The sequence below is a fragment of the Rhinolophus ferrumequinum genome, chromosome 7, assembly GCF_004115265.2.
Source record: "Rhinolophus ferrumequinum isolate MPI-CBG mRhiFer1 chromosome 7, mRhiFer1_v1.p, whole genome shotgun sequence".
Classification (NCBI taxonomy): Eukaryota; Metazoa; Chordata; class Mammalia; order Chiroptera; family Rhinolophidae; genus Rhinolophus; species Rhinolophus ferrumequinum.
Genome location: NC_046290.1, coordinates 90,612,564 through 90,630,644, shown reverse-complemented (window position 1 = coordinate 90,630,644; position 18,081 = coordinate 90,612,564). Strand labels below are relative to the sequence as shown.

The window sequence follows — 18,081 nt, the reverse complement described above, 5'->3', positions numbered from 1 at the left end:
GGAAAAACATTAAGTTAAAAGCAGTGTAGACAGGATATGTATATGACAAAATCATGTGAAATTCCTAGTGCATGACTGGAGGTTGGGAAATACCGACACACTTTTCACTGTCCCTTTTTTCACTCCAGGTGATTCAGAGTCTCAGAACCACATCGAAGTTCAATCAACAATAACAATATTGGTCATTGTTTTAGCATATTTGTATTCTTTTTCTTAGATTTGATATTCCAGCTCTCTACTCCACCTTACATTATTTCATCTTATGTATTTCAGGGCAGTGGGCACTGACACTGACACATGCTGAATCTCGCCCTGACTCCTGCAGACCTCAGTCACCTCTCCATTATCCTCTGGAATAAGCCAGGCTGACTGGCAGGTAGATGCCCTCTGCTCCCTCATGCCCAAACCCTCCCATTATGGAGTCACAGTATATCAGTAAAAAAATCTACAATGAACACCAAATATATCTTATGAAAATTTACAAGTGAATGACAAAATGTAAGTTCTCTCATTGATGACTTTTGGGTATAGTGAATTATTGTCTAAAATAATTGTGAAAGAGGTCATTAGTGCAAAGACCCAGGGGTGACCTTGGCATCCCCAAATAGAATCTACTTGCTTACAGGAAGCTGCAATGATTTCTAAGTCCAGGAAGTGAGACTCAGGAAATTCTAGGGGAAACCTAGGGTTTCGAATGGTGGATTTTGAGAGACACAGCACCCGGAATAATTTGCAGTATCAGGCAGAACATGTACCCCTCTTGGAAAATTACCAGAGATAACAAACTCTTTATAACTGGGAGGGGCTATCATAAACGTTTACTGTTTTATGCTCCACCTGGGTCCCTGGTTCGTACTGGATATTTCGGAGAAGAGTCTAGGCTGCCATGGGTCCATTCATGGGGCAAAGCAAGGGGTACAAGATTCTGACTGTGGGGTTGGTCTTTCTGGTCTGGGTGAGTACTACCCTTGCCTCCACTCCTCTGATCCCTGGCTTATTTGTTGTCTCCTTATGTAACCAGAGATTTGGATTGATCACTGCCTTAATCTGGGAGAAGGGACTGAGGGAGCTTCAGTCTTCTCTCTGCCCCTGTGTGACTCCAATTCAGCAATTGCAGGGTGGGATGCCGTCCTTAGGAGGCGGGTGAGTGGTTGGGTGTGGGGTCTATTAGGGGATGAGAAACACAGACCTGGAAGGGATTGTTCAGGGAAATTCCAGTGGAGAAAAAAAGAAGCCATTCACATTGTCCTCAGCTCTCTCACCTTTTCTGCCCAAGTATAAGAGAAAGAGATAGACGTCTGTGGTGTCCTGTCCTGCTTTTTAGCACAGAGAAAAAGAGGCAGGGCTTCAGGAAAAAAATCTCTGTCTGGAAAGAGTGGAGTGACTCTTTCCACTCTTGGAGTGGAATGGAGCAATCGGCCGGAGTGACCTTTATTGTGTCTTTTGGGAACTCAGCTATGGTGAGTTACCTCCAGGAAAAGGCTTTTCTCTTTTTGTCCTTAGGTCAAAACTGGAGCTGTGGTGCTTAATGTAGCTATAGATGCACGTTGTTTGGCCTGTTTAAATTCAGGTTTAAAACAGTTAAATGGGTTATTGATAATTAAACAGTAGGAGGTTTCACATGAAAATATGGATTTCTGGTCTCTATTAAAAAGTGGTTGATCTCGCAAGATAGGTTCATATATTGGTCTTTATTCTAAAAGCGTGAAGGAATTTGGCAGGGAAACCCTAATTCCTTAATAAACCAGTCCAAAGGAAGTGTTGGTTTCATTACCAGAGAAACCTTTCATTGTGAGAGAGAGAGACATCTTGGTGCAGTACCCAAAGCGTCCCACCTTTTAATAAACGTTGAATTATAACATACATAAGAAATATATAAATCATAGTGCTCAACTAAATAAAAGACAACATACCTGTATAATCATCACTCAAGTCAAAAAATAAAAATTATCAGTACACCCAGAAACTTCCTGTTTTGCCTCCCTCTCCATCACTAGTACCCTCTCTTCTTTTCAACTATAGACATTTTAGTGTATTTTTGCATGATTTTGCATTTTATAGAAATGCAATCATACAATATGAACTCCTTTATGTTTGTCTACTTTAATTCAATATTTTTGTGAGATTCATCTACATACACATATTTTTGTGTGTGTATGTGTATGTACATATATATTTGATGGATACATTTTAGGTTGATATAGAACTTATATGGAAATCATAAACATCATAATGGTTATGTGGCAGAGATTGAAGGGAGAGCAATTGAGGAAGCTTTTTGTTGTAGTGTGGCTATTATTGTTAATTTTCACCCCATTCTAGTACTCTAGTATATGAATATGTGACCGTTTATTTATCCATTTAAGTGTAGATGGACTTTTTTTGGGGGGGCTATTTTAAACATAGCTTGGTGCACATATGCATGCCTTTCTGTTGGGTATAGGAGCTAACCTGCTTGGTCCTAAGGTGTGCATCCCTTAAATTTCAGTACATATTGTCAAATAGTTTTCCAAGTGGTTTCCGCAATTTATGCTCTCACCAGCATGACCTGAGAGATTCAGTTGCTTCAGATCCTCAGTAACATTGGTATTGTCCGTCTTTTAGTTGCAGCCTTTCTTTGACTATGTAAAGGTATTTCACTGTGGTTTTAATTTGCATTGCTTTTCTTGCCAGTTTAGCTGAGCACCTATTCACGTGTTTATTGGTCATTGGTCCTCTACTGTGAAATGCTATTAAAGTATTTTCTATCCATTTGTAATTGAGTTGTCTGTCTTTCCTTACTAATTTGTAGGAATTCGTTATAGATTTGGGACATAAGCTCCTGAATTTGTTGTACATGTTGCAACTATCTTCTCCAGGTCTCTGTCGTGCCTGCCTTTCACTCTAATACTGTCTTTTGAGTAAAACCAATTGTTTATTTTATTTTATTTTATTTTATCGTGATAAGAACACTTAACATGAGATCTACCTGCTTACCAATGTCTCAAAATATACAAGACGACATTACAGGTACAGTGCTGTACAGCAGACCTGTAACACTTACTCCTCTTGCTTAACTGAACCTTTCTGCCCATTAATTAGTACCTCCCCCTCCCCCTCTCCCTGGACCCTGGCAAACACCACTCCACAATTCCGTTCTACAAATTTGACAATTTCAGATATACAGGGAATCATTCATGCGATATTTGTGTTTCTGTGACTGGCTTTTCACACAGCACAGGGAGCTGTGTGGAGCCAAGATGAGGAGCTGTGGTAACAGTCCTGGCGTGGAATTAACCCCTGGTCATTCACAAAAGCTGAAAGCATCCACAGACTCTACAAAGGAAGTTTTTATAAAGTTAGGGCGGAGAGAGAATGCCCATGGCAGTGTCCAAAGATGCTGGCTGCCTAGGGTAATAAGAAGAGAAACACCGGTGGAGTGTCAGGGGGTGGGGTACGTGGGGGCAGAGTCCAGAGCATGAGAGTGGGCAGCTGCACTAACTTCAGGTTAGCCTTTTCTTATATAGGAAAGGGGGAATCAGTCAGGCAGGTTTGAAGCTGGGAGCTAAGCGTTCTCTTCCTGATCCCATGTACCCAGTGTACCCAGGGTAGGGATTCTGGCAAGAGGATGTCCAGAGTCTCTCTACCAATTTAGGTAAGTCTGGTTTCATGCGGGCCTAGAGTGTTGGAGCTTCTCAGTTAGTTTTATTATTTCTCACAAAGCGAATTGGTCTGTGAATTATTCTTGAATCTGTGTGTTCCTGGAGGTAAAGAGGATCCAGAGCTTCCTACTTTGCCACCTAAAAGATGTCACTCTGAAGTTTTCTCTTTTTATTTCTATATACACAGATTGTATTTTTCTTTTTATAATTCCTCTTTGGTTAAAGAGAAATTAAGCAGAGGATTTTAAAAATTTGAAATACTTTGCACATACCAGAGAATATATATATATATATATATATATATATATATATATATATATATGTATATATATACGGTGTATATATATATATATATACACACATTATATGTATACATAGATACACATTATATATATGTGTGTGTGTGTGTGTGTGTGTGTGTATATATATATATATATATATATATATATATATATATATATATATAGTATATGACATACCAGGAATAATAAAACAAACATCCATGTAACCTCCCATACCTAATAATTCTTTGCATGTTACACAGTTATTCTTGGTCTTTCTCTCTCCAATCTGTTCAAATTTACTGTAACCAGAACTCTTGGCCACTCTTACTGGTCAGTTCAAATCTTCAGCACCCTTTGTGTGGTGGCAAAGCTGCAAGTGACAGGAGGAAAAACAGTCTCTGCTTCTAGGAACATGGGTCATGTTCACCTGCCCTTTTTTTGCCATTTGGTAGTGATGGACAGGGAGCCATTCTCATCTGTGATCTCCCAGTTCAGTGACCCTCCTGATATTCTCCCAGCCCAGGATGAGGGCCTGTGAACAGGTTCTATAAGGATCAGACACCTTGCCATGTATACTACATCTGACAATTAAGCTCGCAAATTTGTTGCAACAATGTTGCTAACCTTTGTTGATATCAGAGAAATTATTCATTATGAATTTGTACCAATTAGACAAACAGTTAACCAAGTTGACTATTTGGAAATGCTGAAAAGGCTGCGTCCAAAAGTTAGACAACCTGAACTTTTCACCAACAATTCATGGCTCTTGCATCACGACAATGCACCAGCTCACAGGGCACTATCTTGGGGGAGTTTTTAGCCAGTAAACAAATAACTGTATTGGAACACCCTCCCTACTCACCTGATCTGTCCTGCAATGACTTCTTTCTTTACCCGAAGATAAAGGAAATAAATATTCAAAGGAAGACATTTTGATGACATTCAAGACATCAAGGGTAATATGACGAAAACTCTGATGGCCATTCCAGAAAAAGAGTTCCACAATTGCTTTGAAGGGTGGACTAGGAGCTGGCATCAGTGCATATTCCCAAGGGGACTACTTCGAAGGTGACCGTAGCGATATTCAGCAATGATGTATGTAGCACTTTTTCTATGATGAGTTCGCAAACTTAATTGTCCAACCTCGTGCTTCCCCCCAAGATGCCACGGGCCTGTGTGGGCCAAGCATCCCAGGGAACCACACAGTACTGGATTTGGAGCCCAGACTCTGTGATGTTCATTCCTGCGCCTCTCCATCCCGAAGATGAGCCAGTCCTGTGAGTGTTTCTCCTCCAGCGATCAAATCAGAGACTGCAGCCTCAAACACACCCTCCATGTGCTGCCATGGAATTTGAGACTTGTCTTGTCTGAATAACACTTGTCTGAGCAGAGGGGACTACGGTGGGTGTAGGCCAGTATCTGATAGGCTAGGTGCACAGGCTTCCTCTCACTTCTGTTATCACCCTCCATGACACAGAACATGGCCTCTCTCTACTATTCTTCCCGTTTGCATACTCACACTTCTCTGGTCTGTATTTGTGGTGCTGTGTTTCTCAGAATATGATACCAGAGAGCTCTGAGCCCCCGGAGGAGACACTTTGTTGTAGCAAACACCATGTCTTCCTAGAAAAGAATCTGCCATATCTCAGTGCTTCTTAAACTCACACCTGTGTCTGTGCCTTTCTACAGCTTCTCACTTTTCCAGTGGTTTCTGTAGTTGAATCTGAGTCCAATTAGAGAGGGATTTCCCTCGGGATAGTCTAACCTCCTTCTTCTATAACCCTCAGCAGCATTGAGGAATGGGCTTGCTCACCCACAACTCTGTTGGAAATCTAGGGTGGAGATGGTGGGAGAGAGGGACTAGGGAGGAAAAAGAGGACACTTAATCAGAATGCCAGGTTCTGGAAGGAAAGCAAGACTTGTGAGGGGTGAGGAAAACTATAGATGTGACAGTTGGATGCAGACCTGCACTTATCTCTGTGTATGTTGTGGCGAGGGGGTGGGTGGGGGGTGGGGGAAGGCGGTAGTAGAGGGAATAAGGCTGAGATAAGGAGACAGTTGAGACCCAGAGACATAACTTCACCTTCACACAAGATGAATGTGGTAATGACTCAGACACGAGGCTGATGAGTGACAGACAGCCTGGCGCAGGCAGGATAGGACCCCTGGCAGAGGGGACTAGCTTTGGTGAGTGGACATCTCCTACCCAGAAGAAAGTGAGGGAAACACAAACCACGGATAGATTCTCCTTTCTCTACCCACAGGTCCTCTATTTCAAGATGTCTTGGCCTGACAGCACCGTCCCTCGGCCCCCAGCACCCCGCCCTGCCTCTCAATCTGCCTCTGAGTCTACAGAATCTCCCTCGCTCTTGGATTCTCTCCCCCAGGAGCTTGCCAACCTCACCCACCTTCTGTACTGGCCTCTGACCCCAGAAGATGAGGGGGACTTTTTGGCCTCCACCAGCCCCCAGGCCTCCACCTACCACCTGAGGGGTCCTGCCCAGACCAGCTATGCCCTGAGAGGCTACCTGGAGGCCATCCTTATCGCCAGAGACCACCGGGGAAGACCCAAGACCCATGGTGGGGATCTGTTTCGGGCGCAGCTGTTGGGGCCTGACTTGAAGGCTGGGCTCCCTGGGGACGTCCAGGATCTGGAGAACGGCACATACTTGCTGTCCTTCCCCCTGCTCTGGGCTGGGAAGGCCCAAGTACAGGTGCGTCTGATCCACTCCAGCGAGGCAGTTGGGGTACTGCGAAGAATCTGGAGAGAGAAAAGGGCCACAGTTGATTTTGTGGGCTACTTTCGGGGCCCCACAGGAACTGAAGAGACTGTGATTTGCAATGTTGACCCCCAGTCTACTGGAACAAGACGGCCTACCTGCCAGTACAGGGATGTGGATTCGGGTGAGCTCTGGTTCTGTGCTCAACCCTCTACCCTGCCTTGCAGCTCTTTAGTTGGGCACTCAAGTGGGCGTTACCTGAAAGTGACTACACCACAGGATGAGGCCCTGCTGTCTTGGTAAGAAAACTCAGAATCGGGGACGCCTGCCTCACCCTAAGCCACATCCTTCCTTTTAAATATTGTGCCTGTGACCCAATGACCCTCCCCAGGTTACACCTCATTTATTTATACTGTCATTCAACACATGCTTTTTTAGCACCGTCATGTGACAGACTTTTCTACGCAGATACCGTGTTTCCCCAAAAATAAGACCTATCAGCTCTAATGCGTCTTTTGGAGCAAAAATTAATATAAGACCCGGTTATTATGTTATATTAGATTAGATTAGATTAGATTATTATATTTATTATATTATGTAACACTCGGTCTTATAGTAAAATAAGACCAAGTCTTCTATTAATTTTTGCTCCAAAAGACACATTAGAGCTGATTGCCCGGCTAGGTCTTATTTTTGGGGAAACACAATATATATCACAAAAACCTAGTCTGGCTATCCACTTAGGAAGGTTACAATTGATCTGGAATTCTCCAGGAAAAACAAGAAATGAAATATTCAAGGCAGAATGAATGACCTAGGGCAAAAGTGGCTTGCGTGTGTCATTCATTTCTTTAAATTCCTGCCTACACTAAGCTTTTCATCTGATTTTTCTGTATTTTGTTAGCTTTTCAATTATTTAAAAATCCATTTTTAAAAATATTTTTTTAAAAAACTCTTTTTGTCCAGAATTTTTAGTTGTTCTCAGTGTATTTTTGTTGTGAATACTTGAGTCTGCCATATTACCAGGAAAATTAAGTCCCCATTCTATTTTATTTGTTTCCGTTAGTAAACTTAATATTTGTTGTTTCTATTTCTTTTAAGATTTATTTCCTTTTTTTAATTTCACGATTCAGAACAATTAACTAATATATCAATCTTCTTTATATGGGATAAAAATTTATAGTTAAGGTTATAAATTTTCTCTCTGAGTACAGTTTTAGCTGTATTCTCCAAATTTTGCATATGGGAGCTTCATTTTATTCAGTATTATATGTTTTATGACTTCTACAGTGATTTCCTCCTTAAGTCATGAATTATTTAGGAGTTATTTTTAGTTTCTGGATATAGGGTACGGAGGCAGCTATCTTTGTATTTTTTCTTAATTTATTTGCACTATGACTAGAAGTATGGTTTCTAGTACTGATTCTTTGAGATTTGTTGAGAATTTATTTGTGACCCAACAGATGACTAATTTTTTGTTTGTATTTTATAGTCCCTTGAAAATAATTTGTATTCTCTATTTCTTCAGAATGAAATTCTGAACCTATTTGATTCAGCTTAAGTTTTTTATTCCAAACACATATAACTTCACTATTTCTTTGTCTGCTTAGTCTATTAGTTTCAGACATAAATGTATTATATTGTGTTTGTAGGTTTGTAGATTTGACTGTTTCTCATTGTAATTCAAGAAGTAGTCATTTTATTTATTTCAAGGCTCTGTTGTTAAATGCATTCAACTTTGTGATTGTTTTATGTTAATGGTAAATTATTTATGTTACTTTCATGCTTTTTGTCTTAAGTCCTAATTTTTACACTATGAATATTGCTAGAAGAGCTTTCCCTTGCTTAGAATTTGCATGGCATACCCCTTTTTCATCTCTTTATATTTCAATGTTTTTTTTTGTGTGTGAAATAGTCTCTTGACATGTAATGTGGCATTTGTTTAGGCGTAGTTAAATAAATCATAGAAAAGACTAGATCCATGAAGATAAGTAACTTTACCTAAACATAATAGGCATTCAAACCAATGGGGAATGCATTGAATAGAAATAAACAGAAAAGAATATAACTAGGTCTGAACCTCAGTTTATATACATACAGATCAATGTCAGGAGGATTAAAGACCTGAATTTGAAAAATCAACCTTAAAACTTAGTAAGGTAATAGCAGAAAATAACTTTATGATTTTGGATTAGGAAAATATTATTTTAGACATAACAAAAGGCATAAATCATAAAAGAAAATATTCATAATGGGGTGATATATAAATCAAAAACTTCTTCATGACAAAAAGTCCTGTAAACATAGTTTAAGTCAAGATATAAACTGGGAGATTATACCTGTAACACACATAATTGACACAGAATTAGTACTTACAATAGAAAACAGTTATTGCGTACATCAATAATCCATCCTTTTATGGCAGCCTGGTATTTCATCATATCAGTTTCTTTAACTATTCACCCATTGAGGACATTTGGGTTGTTTCCAGTTTTTGACTATTGTAAGTAAAGCTTCCATCAATATTCATACTTATAGATTTTTATGTGAACATAAGTTTTCACTTCTCTGGAATAAATGTCTGTGTGCAATTGCTGGGTTGTGTAATTAGTGGATATTTAATTTCATAAGAAACTGCCAAACTATTTTCTAGAGTGGCCATACCCTTTTACATTCCCACCAGCAATGTCTTAGAGGTCCAGTTTTTCTGCACACTCCCCTGTCGCCATGCAGCAGTTTAATCTAGCCAGGCAACAGCTTAACGGTTTGTTTCCAGGATTGCTGGTCACTACAATATAAACGCGTAGGACAATGGCCAGGTCTAGGGTTCCCTCTGATGTTAACTGACGTTAAAAGTGGGCTATTCTAATTCACAGAGGGTTCTTAATTTTTCCTGGGATCATGTGGACTCCATAATCTCCGCAAAAAACCCTTTCTAAAATTCTTTAACATGCAGTCTAGGACCGCAGGCTTACTTTGCTTCCCTCCCATATTGTAAGATGTCGCAGATGGTGGGGAGAGGGATTTACTCAGGTGCTGCCCTGCTCGCGTCCCTCGCGGAAACTTAGGAGGCTTTTTGGCTACAGTGTACAGAACAATTCACAGAACAGGCCACTCCCTGGAGTGAATCACCGTTATGCCAAATGACGCTCCACGAGAATCAGGGTGAAGCATACTCAGGTTTCCATAGTCAAGGCTATGGAAGCAAACATTCAGGCACACAATCAGTCACTCACACACTGGGTTGACACCCTCCCATGGGTGTCCCTGCCTGGGTAGGTTATAAGAACCTACCGGGAGGTGATCAGGCTCCCCTTCTGTCACATGGAACAGGACTGACTCGGACAATGGCCTCGAGGCTTACCTGGTCCAACGGGAGGATCCGGCTGGTTGTCCCCAGTCCCTTTCAGCGGGTCCAGCTGGGAGGTGCGGGCCGTGGCTGCCCGGGGAAAGCCCGGTCCCGGGTCCGCCAAAATCGACGGGGCGCGCCTACACCTTTCTCAGGCCTCCTGTCGCTCCGCAGCCCGCCTCTCGCCCCACACCGCTGGCGCAAGGGGCCAGCGCGATTGGGTTTCCCGGTCAGGGAACCAAATGTTGCGAAAAAGCAGCGAGGACTGAGAGACTCAAGCGGCACGCAGAGATCAAGGAGAACACAGCTTTATTACCCCGGCAGGCTCAGCGGGATTGTTCCCAAAGACTGAGCACTTACTGGGGTCGGGTGCTTTGTTTTATAGGGATAGGCCTCCAGGTTGGGGGTGAAATTCACGCTATTGCTATTGCCACGCTAGGGATTGGTTAAATCTGGCCGGGGTGCCGGGAGGTCCGTCCCTAACAGCTGTGATCATTCAACATTGTTTTGACGGGGAGGCCTCTAATTATGGGGCCCACTGGAGACAGCTCTGATAGGAGGGGGATGGAGCTCTTAACGGGGTCACCCGAGACAGCTCCGATTAGATGTAGGAAGAGGATGGAGCTCCTAGTCGTGCCGGGAGGAAAAAACCATCCCGACATGGAAAGGGAGTTAATGTTGAGAAAGCTTCTGTAAATTAACATGCTGCCCCTTTCCCACCCTCCCCTGCCTTGGGAAGTGAGGGAAGAAACATAACATAGGTAAGCGGCCAACCTCAGCTTTGAGGACTGGGAGAGACAGCTAGGTGGAAACACACAAAAAGGTAGCCCAACAGCATTTCCGGCCTCACTGGCACTCTAGCCCATCAATTTTAGAGACAGCAGTTCGCTCATACATTCGTGCTACAGATATTTATTCTTAATAGCTATTTATTTAATTACAGACTACTCAGCAGCTCATAATCCTATTGTCTGAGTTTTTCGTTTTGATAAAAATATTTTAAATATAGTTTATTGAAGTGTAATTTGTATACAATGAAATGTCCTTGTTTCAAATGTGCAGCTCAATGAGTTCTGATAAATGTGTACACCTGTGTAACTGTCACCACAATCAAGATACAGAACATTTCCACCACCTCTGAAGATTCCCTTGTGTCCCTTCGCAGTTAAGTTCCCTCACCCACCTCCAAGCCCAGGCAAACACTGATTTCCTTTCTGAAAGTATGTGTTAGTTTTGCCTTTTCTAGAATGCCATAAAAATGGATCATGCAGTTTGTACTCTTGTATCTGGCTTCTTTTGCTTAGGAAAATGTTTTTTGAGATTCATCCATATTGTTGCAGATCAGTAATTTTCTCCTTTTTTTCCTTTTTGTTAATGAATGGTGTTCCATTGTATGGATAGACCACAGTTTGTTTATCCTTTCACCTCTTGATGAACATTTGGGTTGTTTCCAGATTTTGGCTATTATGAATAAAGTTGTTGTCAACATTGCACAACTTTAACAATTTTGTGGGCAAATATTTTCATTTCTCTTAGATAAACACCTGTGTGTGGAATTCTGGAATTTTTTTATTACTAGAGTTTATGGTTTTGATTTACAAAATTGAGCAGATCGTGCAGAGTTCCCATACCCACTTTCCCACACAATTTTCCTATTATTACCATCTTACAGTAGTGTATTATATCTCTTACAATTCATGAACCAATACTGATACATTATTATTAGGTAAAGTCCATGGTTTATTTAGCTTTCCTTAGTTTTAATCTAATGTCCTTTTTCTGTTCAGGATCCCATCCAGAATACCATATTACATCTAGTTGTCATGTCTCCTAAGGCCCTTCTTGGGTGTGACATTTTCTCATACTTTCCTTGTTGTTGATGACCTTGACAGCTTTGAGGAGTATTGTTCAATTATACATGTGTTGTAGTATCCCTCTCTATTGAAATTTATCTGATGTTTTTGGTATAATCAGAGGTGGGTTATGAGCTTGGGAGAGGAAGATCACAGAGATAAGGTTACATTTTCATCACATCATACCAAGGGTACATACTAGCATCGTGATTTACGAATGTGGATATTAACCTGGTTATTCCACACGGTGCTTTTTGTGAGTTTTCATGTAACAGAAATTATTCTGCTTCGTGTTTCTTCCAAGAAGTTTGTCTTTCCTGGCTTGCTTGTGTACCTCCATTTATCAGAGAAAGAGAACTGCACAACCCAGCTTCGATGTTATTTAATTACCTGGACTGTGAGTAGACTGAGAGACAAAGGGTAGATTGATTGCAGAAGGTCCAGATTCCTGGCATGATTTCCTCTTCCTTCCATCATTTTTTGACTCTTTATTGTAATGCTTCACATTGTAAATGTGCTAATTGTATTGCACCGACATCAGACTTTGGACTTTGAGTAGAAATCACAAGTCAACCATCATATGCTCATACTGGTCTCCAGCTTTCACCTGGTCACCTTCCCTCAATGCTCACTTTTGGTGTTTCTCCAGGAACGTGACAGACAAGGTGCTCCCTCAGGGCATTTCTTCAATCCAGGTCAGAATGGCAGCCCCAGGGAACAGCAGCCTGGGTGAGTGGGGCTGGCATATGCTGGGGGTCGTGCGGGTAATAGACTTGGAGGGGTTTTATTCCTTGATTGGGAGTAGAGCCCTAACCACCCCTGCTAGGGCAGTATAGCATAGTGGTTAGTAACACGGGCTGTAAAGTCAGACTTTTGGGGTTAAAATGCTATCTCTGCCAGTCACTATTCTTGATGATGGGTAAATTAATTAATAATTCAAGACCTCAGTGTCCCCACTTCTTAATGAAGATAAGAATACTACTTCATGGATTTTTGTCAGAGTAAATGAAATAATATAATGCATGTAAAGAGCATAGAGGAGCACCTGGCATTTTGTAATTTATAAACGTTAGCGCTATTCTGTTTTCCCCTTTCCTGTAGCCCTGTCCGCACGGCCCCCATGCCATCCTGGGCTCCCGGCTACAAAACCCTCTGGCTTCTACCACCAAGAAGTGTGGCACTCGCTGTCCTGCTCCAGCCGCTCCTTCCCCACTGTTGACAGCATCCTGGGCTGCCTGGCTGGCCATGTTGTCCACATGATGGGAGACTCCACGCTTCGGCAGTGGTGGGAGTATCTGCGTGACAAAGTGCCCTGTGAGTGGCCCTGAGGGGAGAGGGCAGGACACCTGGAGCCTCAGGAAGGAAGAGGTGAACAGGGAGGGCTTTGCGAGACAAGACTCCCATGTTACAGAGGTTGGGGCAATATGCCGGGAATTTTCCAAGGGCAAATGAGCAAATGAATCAGAGCTAAGAGAATGTAATTATCATCACCAAGCTTCCTTTCCAGTTTGGTTGACCAGAAGTTATGTAATGAACTCATATGACAGCATTGAAAAAAACCTTTCAAATAATACGATTTCTGATAATGATGTAGGTGATGTTGGATCTGCTAGCAGTTTCTGAGTGTGGGCCGGGATCCTCTCTCATGAAGCTGAAGAATGGAAACACGCACCAGGAGAGGCAAAAAGTTTTAAAAAGAGGATAGTTTATTAGAGGCAGGAGAAGAGGTTGCAGCTCCTGAGCGCGAGGGGGTCCTATTCTTAGGTTTTAAACCTTCCCTTGCCTAAAAGCTCTTACTTTTAAACCTTCCCTTGCCTGCTTGGGGAAGGGAAGATGTTTGAAGAAGGGAACTTGTTTGAAGAAGGGAACTGGCGCCTTCTAATGAAATTCGTCTACCAGGTTTGTTCTGCTTGCCCATCCTAAAGGAATTAGCAAAGTAATCCACTCTTATCTATCAGATCTGCTCCATTTGTCAGGCCAAAAGGAATTTTATGATTAACCTCAAGGACTTGTTACATTATGTCCTGGAGCAAAGGAGTGATTTCAAAACCTGAAGTTTTAGGATATGGCTGTCTTTTGTTTATTCCACCAGGACCTCCCTGTCTACCTAGGGACATGCTAGCTATCCTGTATCAATAATACAAGAACAGTTCCCGATTTAGTCTTTAACTAAAATCCCCGTTTACTCTCTTAAGTAAAATTAATGTGAAAGAAATAAAGTTCAGATTTTTGTACCCTACCTACCTCAATTTCTTTCTACCTCCTCCTTTTTCCCTCCCTTCCCCTTTCCTCTCCTCTCCTCCTCTCTTTTCTCTCTCTCTCCTTTCTTTGCCTCACCGTTGTCTCTTGACCAGCAGCTGATAGAGCTATGGTTCTCTTAGCACCTAAAACCTGAGTGACTTTTGCTGAATGAGCGTCATTTCCTCAGCCCCTCCAAAGTTAAATTAATCCAATCTCAACTCTTTCATGTGTACCATTTTTCTAAAAGTCAAGATTAATGGAAAACAAAATTACCACAGACAGAACTTGTGAATAACCTCTCATTTAGAAAAGAAAAATAAACACTTAGCGTCTATAGTGGTTATTTTAAATAAAATTATGTCCAAGCATCTAGTACCTACTCCAAAGTTACTACAAGTCTTGAAGATATCTGAGTGGGAAGGTAAAACAGCAAAGCTAGCCTGAATGCCTGTTGGACTTGGCCCACTATTCAGTGGTCATAATCTCTGTGAACTCAATTGTCAAGTTAGCAACCTGCTAATTGTGGCCCTTACTTACCGTGTGTGTGAGGAAAGTCCACTTAAACATATCATCTCCAATCTCGGGTGGGTAGTGCGATATAATCCTGTCTTCCTGCAAAGTTTAGAAATTTACCACATCTTCACCCTCAGTCACTAATTTGAGGTTCCCCTTTATTTTAAACAGTTTATTGAGGTGTAACTGACAAATCATAAACAGCATATATTTAAAGTGGACAGCTGGATAAGTTATAACATACGAGTATGTACATCTGGAAAACAATGTCCACACATAAGACAATTAACGTATCCACCACTCAGAAAGCTTTCCTGATAGCCCTTGCTAATCCCTCCCTTTTACCCTTCTCTTCCCAGGCAACCCACACATCTGCTTTCTGTCTTTTTAGCTTAGTTTGCACTTGCTAGAACATCATATAAATGGAATCACACAATGTGTACTCTTTTCTGTGTGTGGCTTCTTTTCCTCAGCATAATTATATTGAGATTTGTCCACATTTCTGAATGTGGCAATAGTTCGTTCCCTATTTGTTGTTGTGTAGTATTCCATTGTATGTATGGATATACCATTATTTGTTTATCCATTCATCTGTTGATGGACATTTGGGCTGTTTCCAATTTTCAGCTATTACAAATAAAGCTAAATGAATATTTGTGCACAAATGTTTGTATGGGCATATGCTTTCATTTCTCTTGTGTAAATATCTTAAAATGGAATGTCTAGATCATATGGTAGGTATATGTTTAATTTTTTAAGAAACTGCCAAACTTGTCCAAACTTGCTATAGCACTTTATGTTTCCACCATATATTTCCCCAGTTGCTCTATATTCTCACCCACACTTGGAAAAGTCAATCTTTTAAATTTTAGTTATACTAAGGTGTGTAGTGTTCATAATGGCTCACTCAAGCATTTTTCATGATGGCTGCTTTAAAAATCCTTGTCAGATAATTCCAACATCTGAGTAATGTTGGTGTTGGCACTTGGCAATAGTCTTTTCTTATTCAAATTTGTGATGATCATGATTGTTGGTATGATGAATGATTATCTGTTGTTTACTGGACATTGTGGGTATTATGTTGTGAGACTCTGGGTCGTATTTTACCTTTGTTCTTTTCAACAAGCACTCACCCTGTGTAGGTGTAGCATGCAGGTCCAGGTGTATGTTCAGCTCCCTTTTGGGTCCTGCTGATGCCACCCCAGTGAAAATGGAGCACCCATTCCACGGCCTTGTTGCCACTAGGTGAAGGTACAAGTTTAAGTTTAGCTTCACACTTTGCCCTACTGATACCAGGGGTGGGCAAGCACAGGGCCAACTGGTATTTCTTCACTCCACCTGTTTTATGCCATGTTGCTACCAAGCGGGAAAGGAAACTTGGATCCCTGCTGGAGTGAATGGTATTTTAATCAAGGTATATGTTACTTTGAATTCCTTATATATTACAAAGAACCAACTAGATATTTTGCGAGATCGCTACTGGATCCTCTGTGCCCAACCCATTGATGAGGAGAAAGAGACCGAGAAAGAGAGGAAAAGGGAGAGGGAGAGAGAACAGAGAATTGTGTGGGTGCTTTATGTCCAGGCATGGAAATGGCGTACATCTTTACTGCTCAAGTTCCAATGACCATAACCCAGTCATGGTCCAAACAGAGAATTTGGGAAATATAGTCGTCAGGAAAAGAAAATACAGTGGTAAGCAACTAGCTACCTTCCTCTTCCCACCCTTCCAATGTATTTATGTTAATTTTAAACATATCAGTGAACTATGTTTATATTTATAATTATGTAAATATTTTTCTCTTAATAGTCAAAACTAATATGATAATTTAGTTACTTGTATGGTAATTTGTTTTTCCTCTTCCTTCCTTCTTTTTTCTTTCTTTCCTTCCTTCTTTCCTTCCTTCCTTCTTTCCTTCCTTCCTTCCTTCCTTCCTTCCTTCCTTCCTTCCTTCCTTCCTTCCTTCCTTTCTTGTTTTTCATTGATAAATATTTATTGAGCACCTGTGATATTCAGGCACTGTTCTATGTTCTGGAAACATAACAGTGACCAACAACAAAAATGCTAATATCCCTGTTTTGTTGTGCATACATGCTAATGTAAAGACTCAGAAACAAGTCACAGATAGCGAAAAGTTCTGTGAGAAAAAATACTGTGAAAGTAGAAGATGGTGAGGCAGAGGAAGATAGATAAATGGTCAGGCAAGATGCTTCTGAGGCAGTTTCATTCCACCATGCTGACTGTTCACTTGAAATCATGACCGCAAATCTCTAGGATGCACTAATGCTGCACAGCAATCCCAGCAGTTTTCAAACGTGGTCCCCAGATCAGCATCACCTGGGAGTTTGTTAGAAACGCAACTTCTCAGGCCCCATCCCAGACCTACTGAATCAGAAATTCTGGGGAGATGCTCAGTCTGTGTTTCAACAAGTCTCCAGGTGATTCTGATGGGCACTGACGTTGGAGAGCCAGTGTCCTAGGACGACTGAACCACCGTCCTTGTTGATGATGTCACAGCTTCTCCTTTCCCGAAACCTTCTTCATCCTCACAGTCAGCTGATGACCCTCATATTTTCTTTACAAAACAAAGCAATTAGAAGTGAAATTCCAGATTTCCACCACCACATTTCCTCTCTTACCAGCATCTGTACTAGTATTCTCTGTATTCCCATCTGTTTTTGAAAAAGATCTCTCCATGCTCCTTCCATTTTAGCTCTAGGTTTCATCCACTCTTGCCCATTCAAGGACATCTCTCTACCAATTACTCCCCTCCTTCCTAAATCATCTTCCCTTTCAACAGCATAATTTCCATTACATTCCCATCAGCATACGAGGACGGACAATTTAGTTCGTGAACTCATCCTAGAAAAAGTGCTACATACCTCATTGCTGAATATCACTGCGGTTACCTTCTAAGTACTCCCCTTGGGAAGCTATGCACCGATGCCAGTACCTAGTCCACCCTTCAAAGCAATTTTGGAACTCTTTTTCTGGAATGGCCATCAGAGCTGTCGTTGTATTACCCTTGATGTCATGAACGACATCAAAATGTTTTCCTTTCAATATTTATTTCCTGTATCTTCAGGTAAAGAAAGAAGTCATTGGGGGCCAGATCAGGTGAGTAGGGAGGGTTTTTCAATTTAGCTGATTTGTTTACTGGCTAAAAACTCCCTCACAGACAGGTGAGGTGGTCCATTGACCATGTGAGCTGGTCCATTGACCATGTGAGCTGGTCCATTGTCGTGATGCAAGAGCCATGAATTGTTGGTGAAAAGTTCAGGTTGTTTAACTTTTTCACGCAGCCTTTTCAGCACTTCCAAATAGTAAGTTGGTTAGCTGTGTATCCTGTTGGTACATATTCATAATGAATAATCGCTCTGATATTAGTAAAGGTTAGCAACACCATTTTGACTTTTGATTTAGACTGAACGAACATTTTTGGTCGTGGAAAATTGGCTGACTTCCATCGTGCACTGAGA

At 41.4% G+C, this 18,081-nt stretch overlaps 1 protein-coding gene across 9 annotated transcripts in view; it reads left to right on the top strand.

Annotated features, from left to right (window-relative positions):
- Positions 1-271: 271 nt before the first annotated feature.
- The window catches only part of LOC117024855 (NXPE family member 3-like), a 71,411-nt gene continuing 53,601 nt past the window's right edge, over positions 272-18,081 (top strand). Inside the window, exons 1-5 of one of the 9 annotated variants that reach the window (XM_033110464.1) lie at positions 272-376; positions 1,024-1,143; positions 6,190-6,944; positions 12,497-12,576; positions 12,949-13,161. In XM_033110464.1, coding sequence (XP_032966355.1) covers positions 6,205-6,944; positions 12,497-12,576; positions 12,949-13,161 — 1,033 coding nt within the window. In that variant the 5' untranslated portion in view covers positions 272-376; positions 1,024-1,143; positions 6,190-6,204. The other 8 variants (XM_033110466.1, XM_033110460.1, XM_033110467.1 and 5 more) reach the window with 8 other exon arrangements.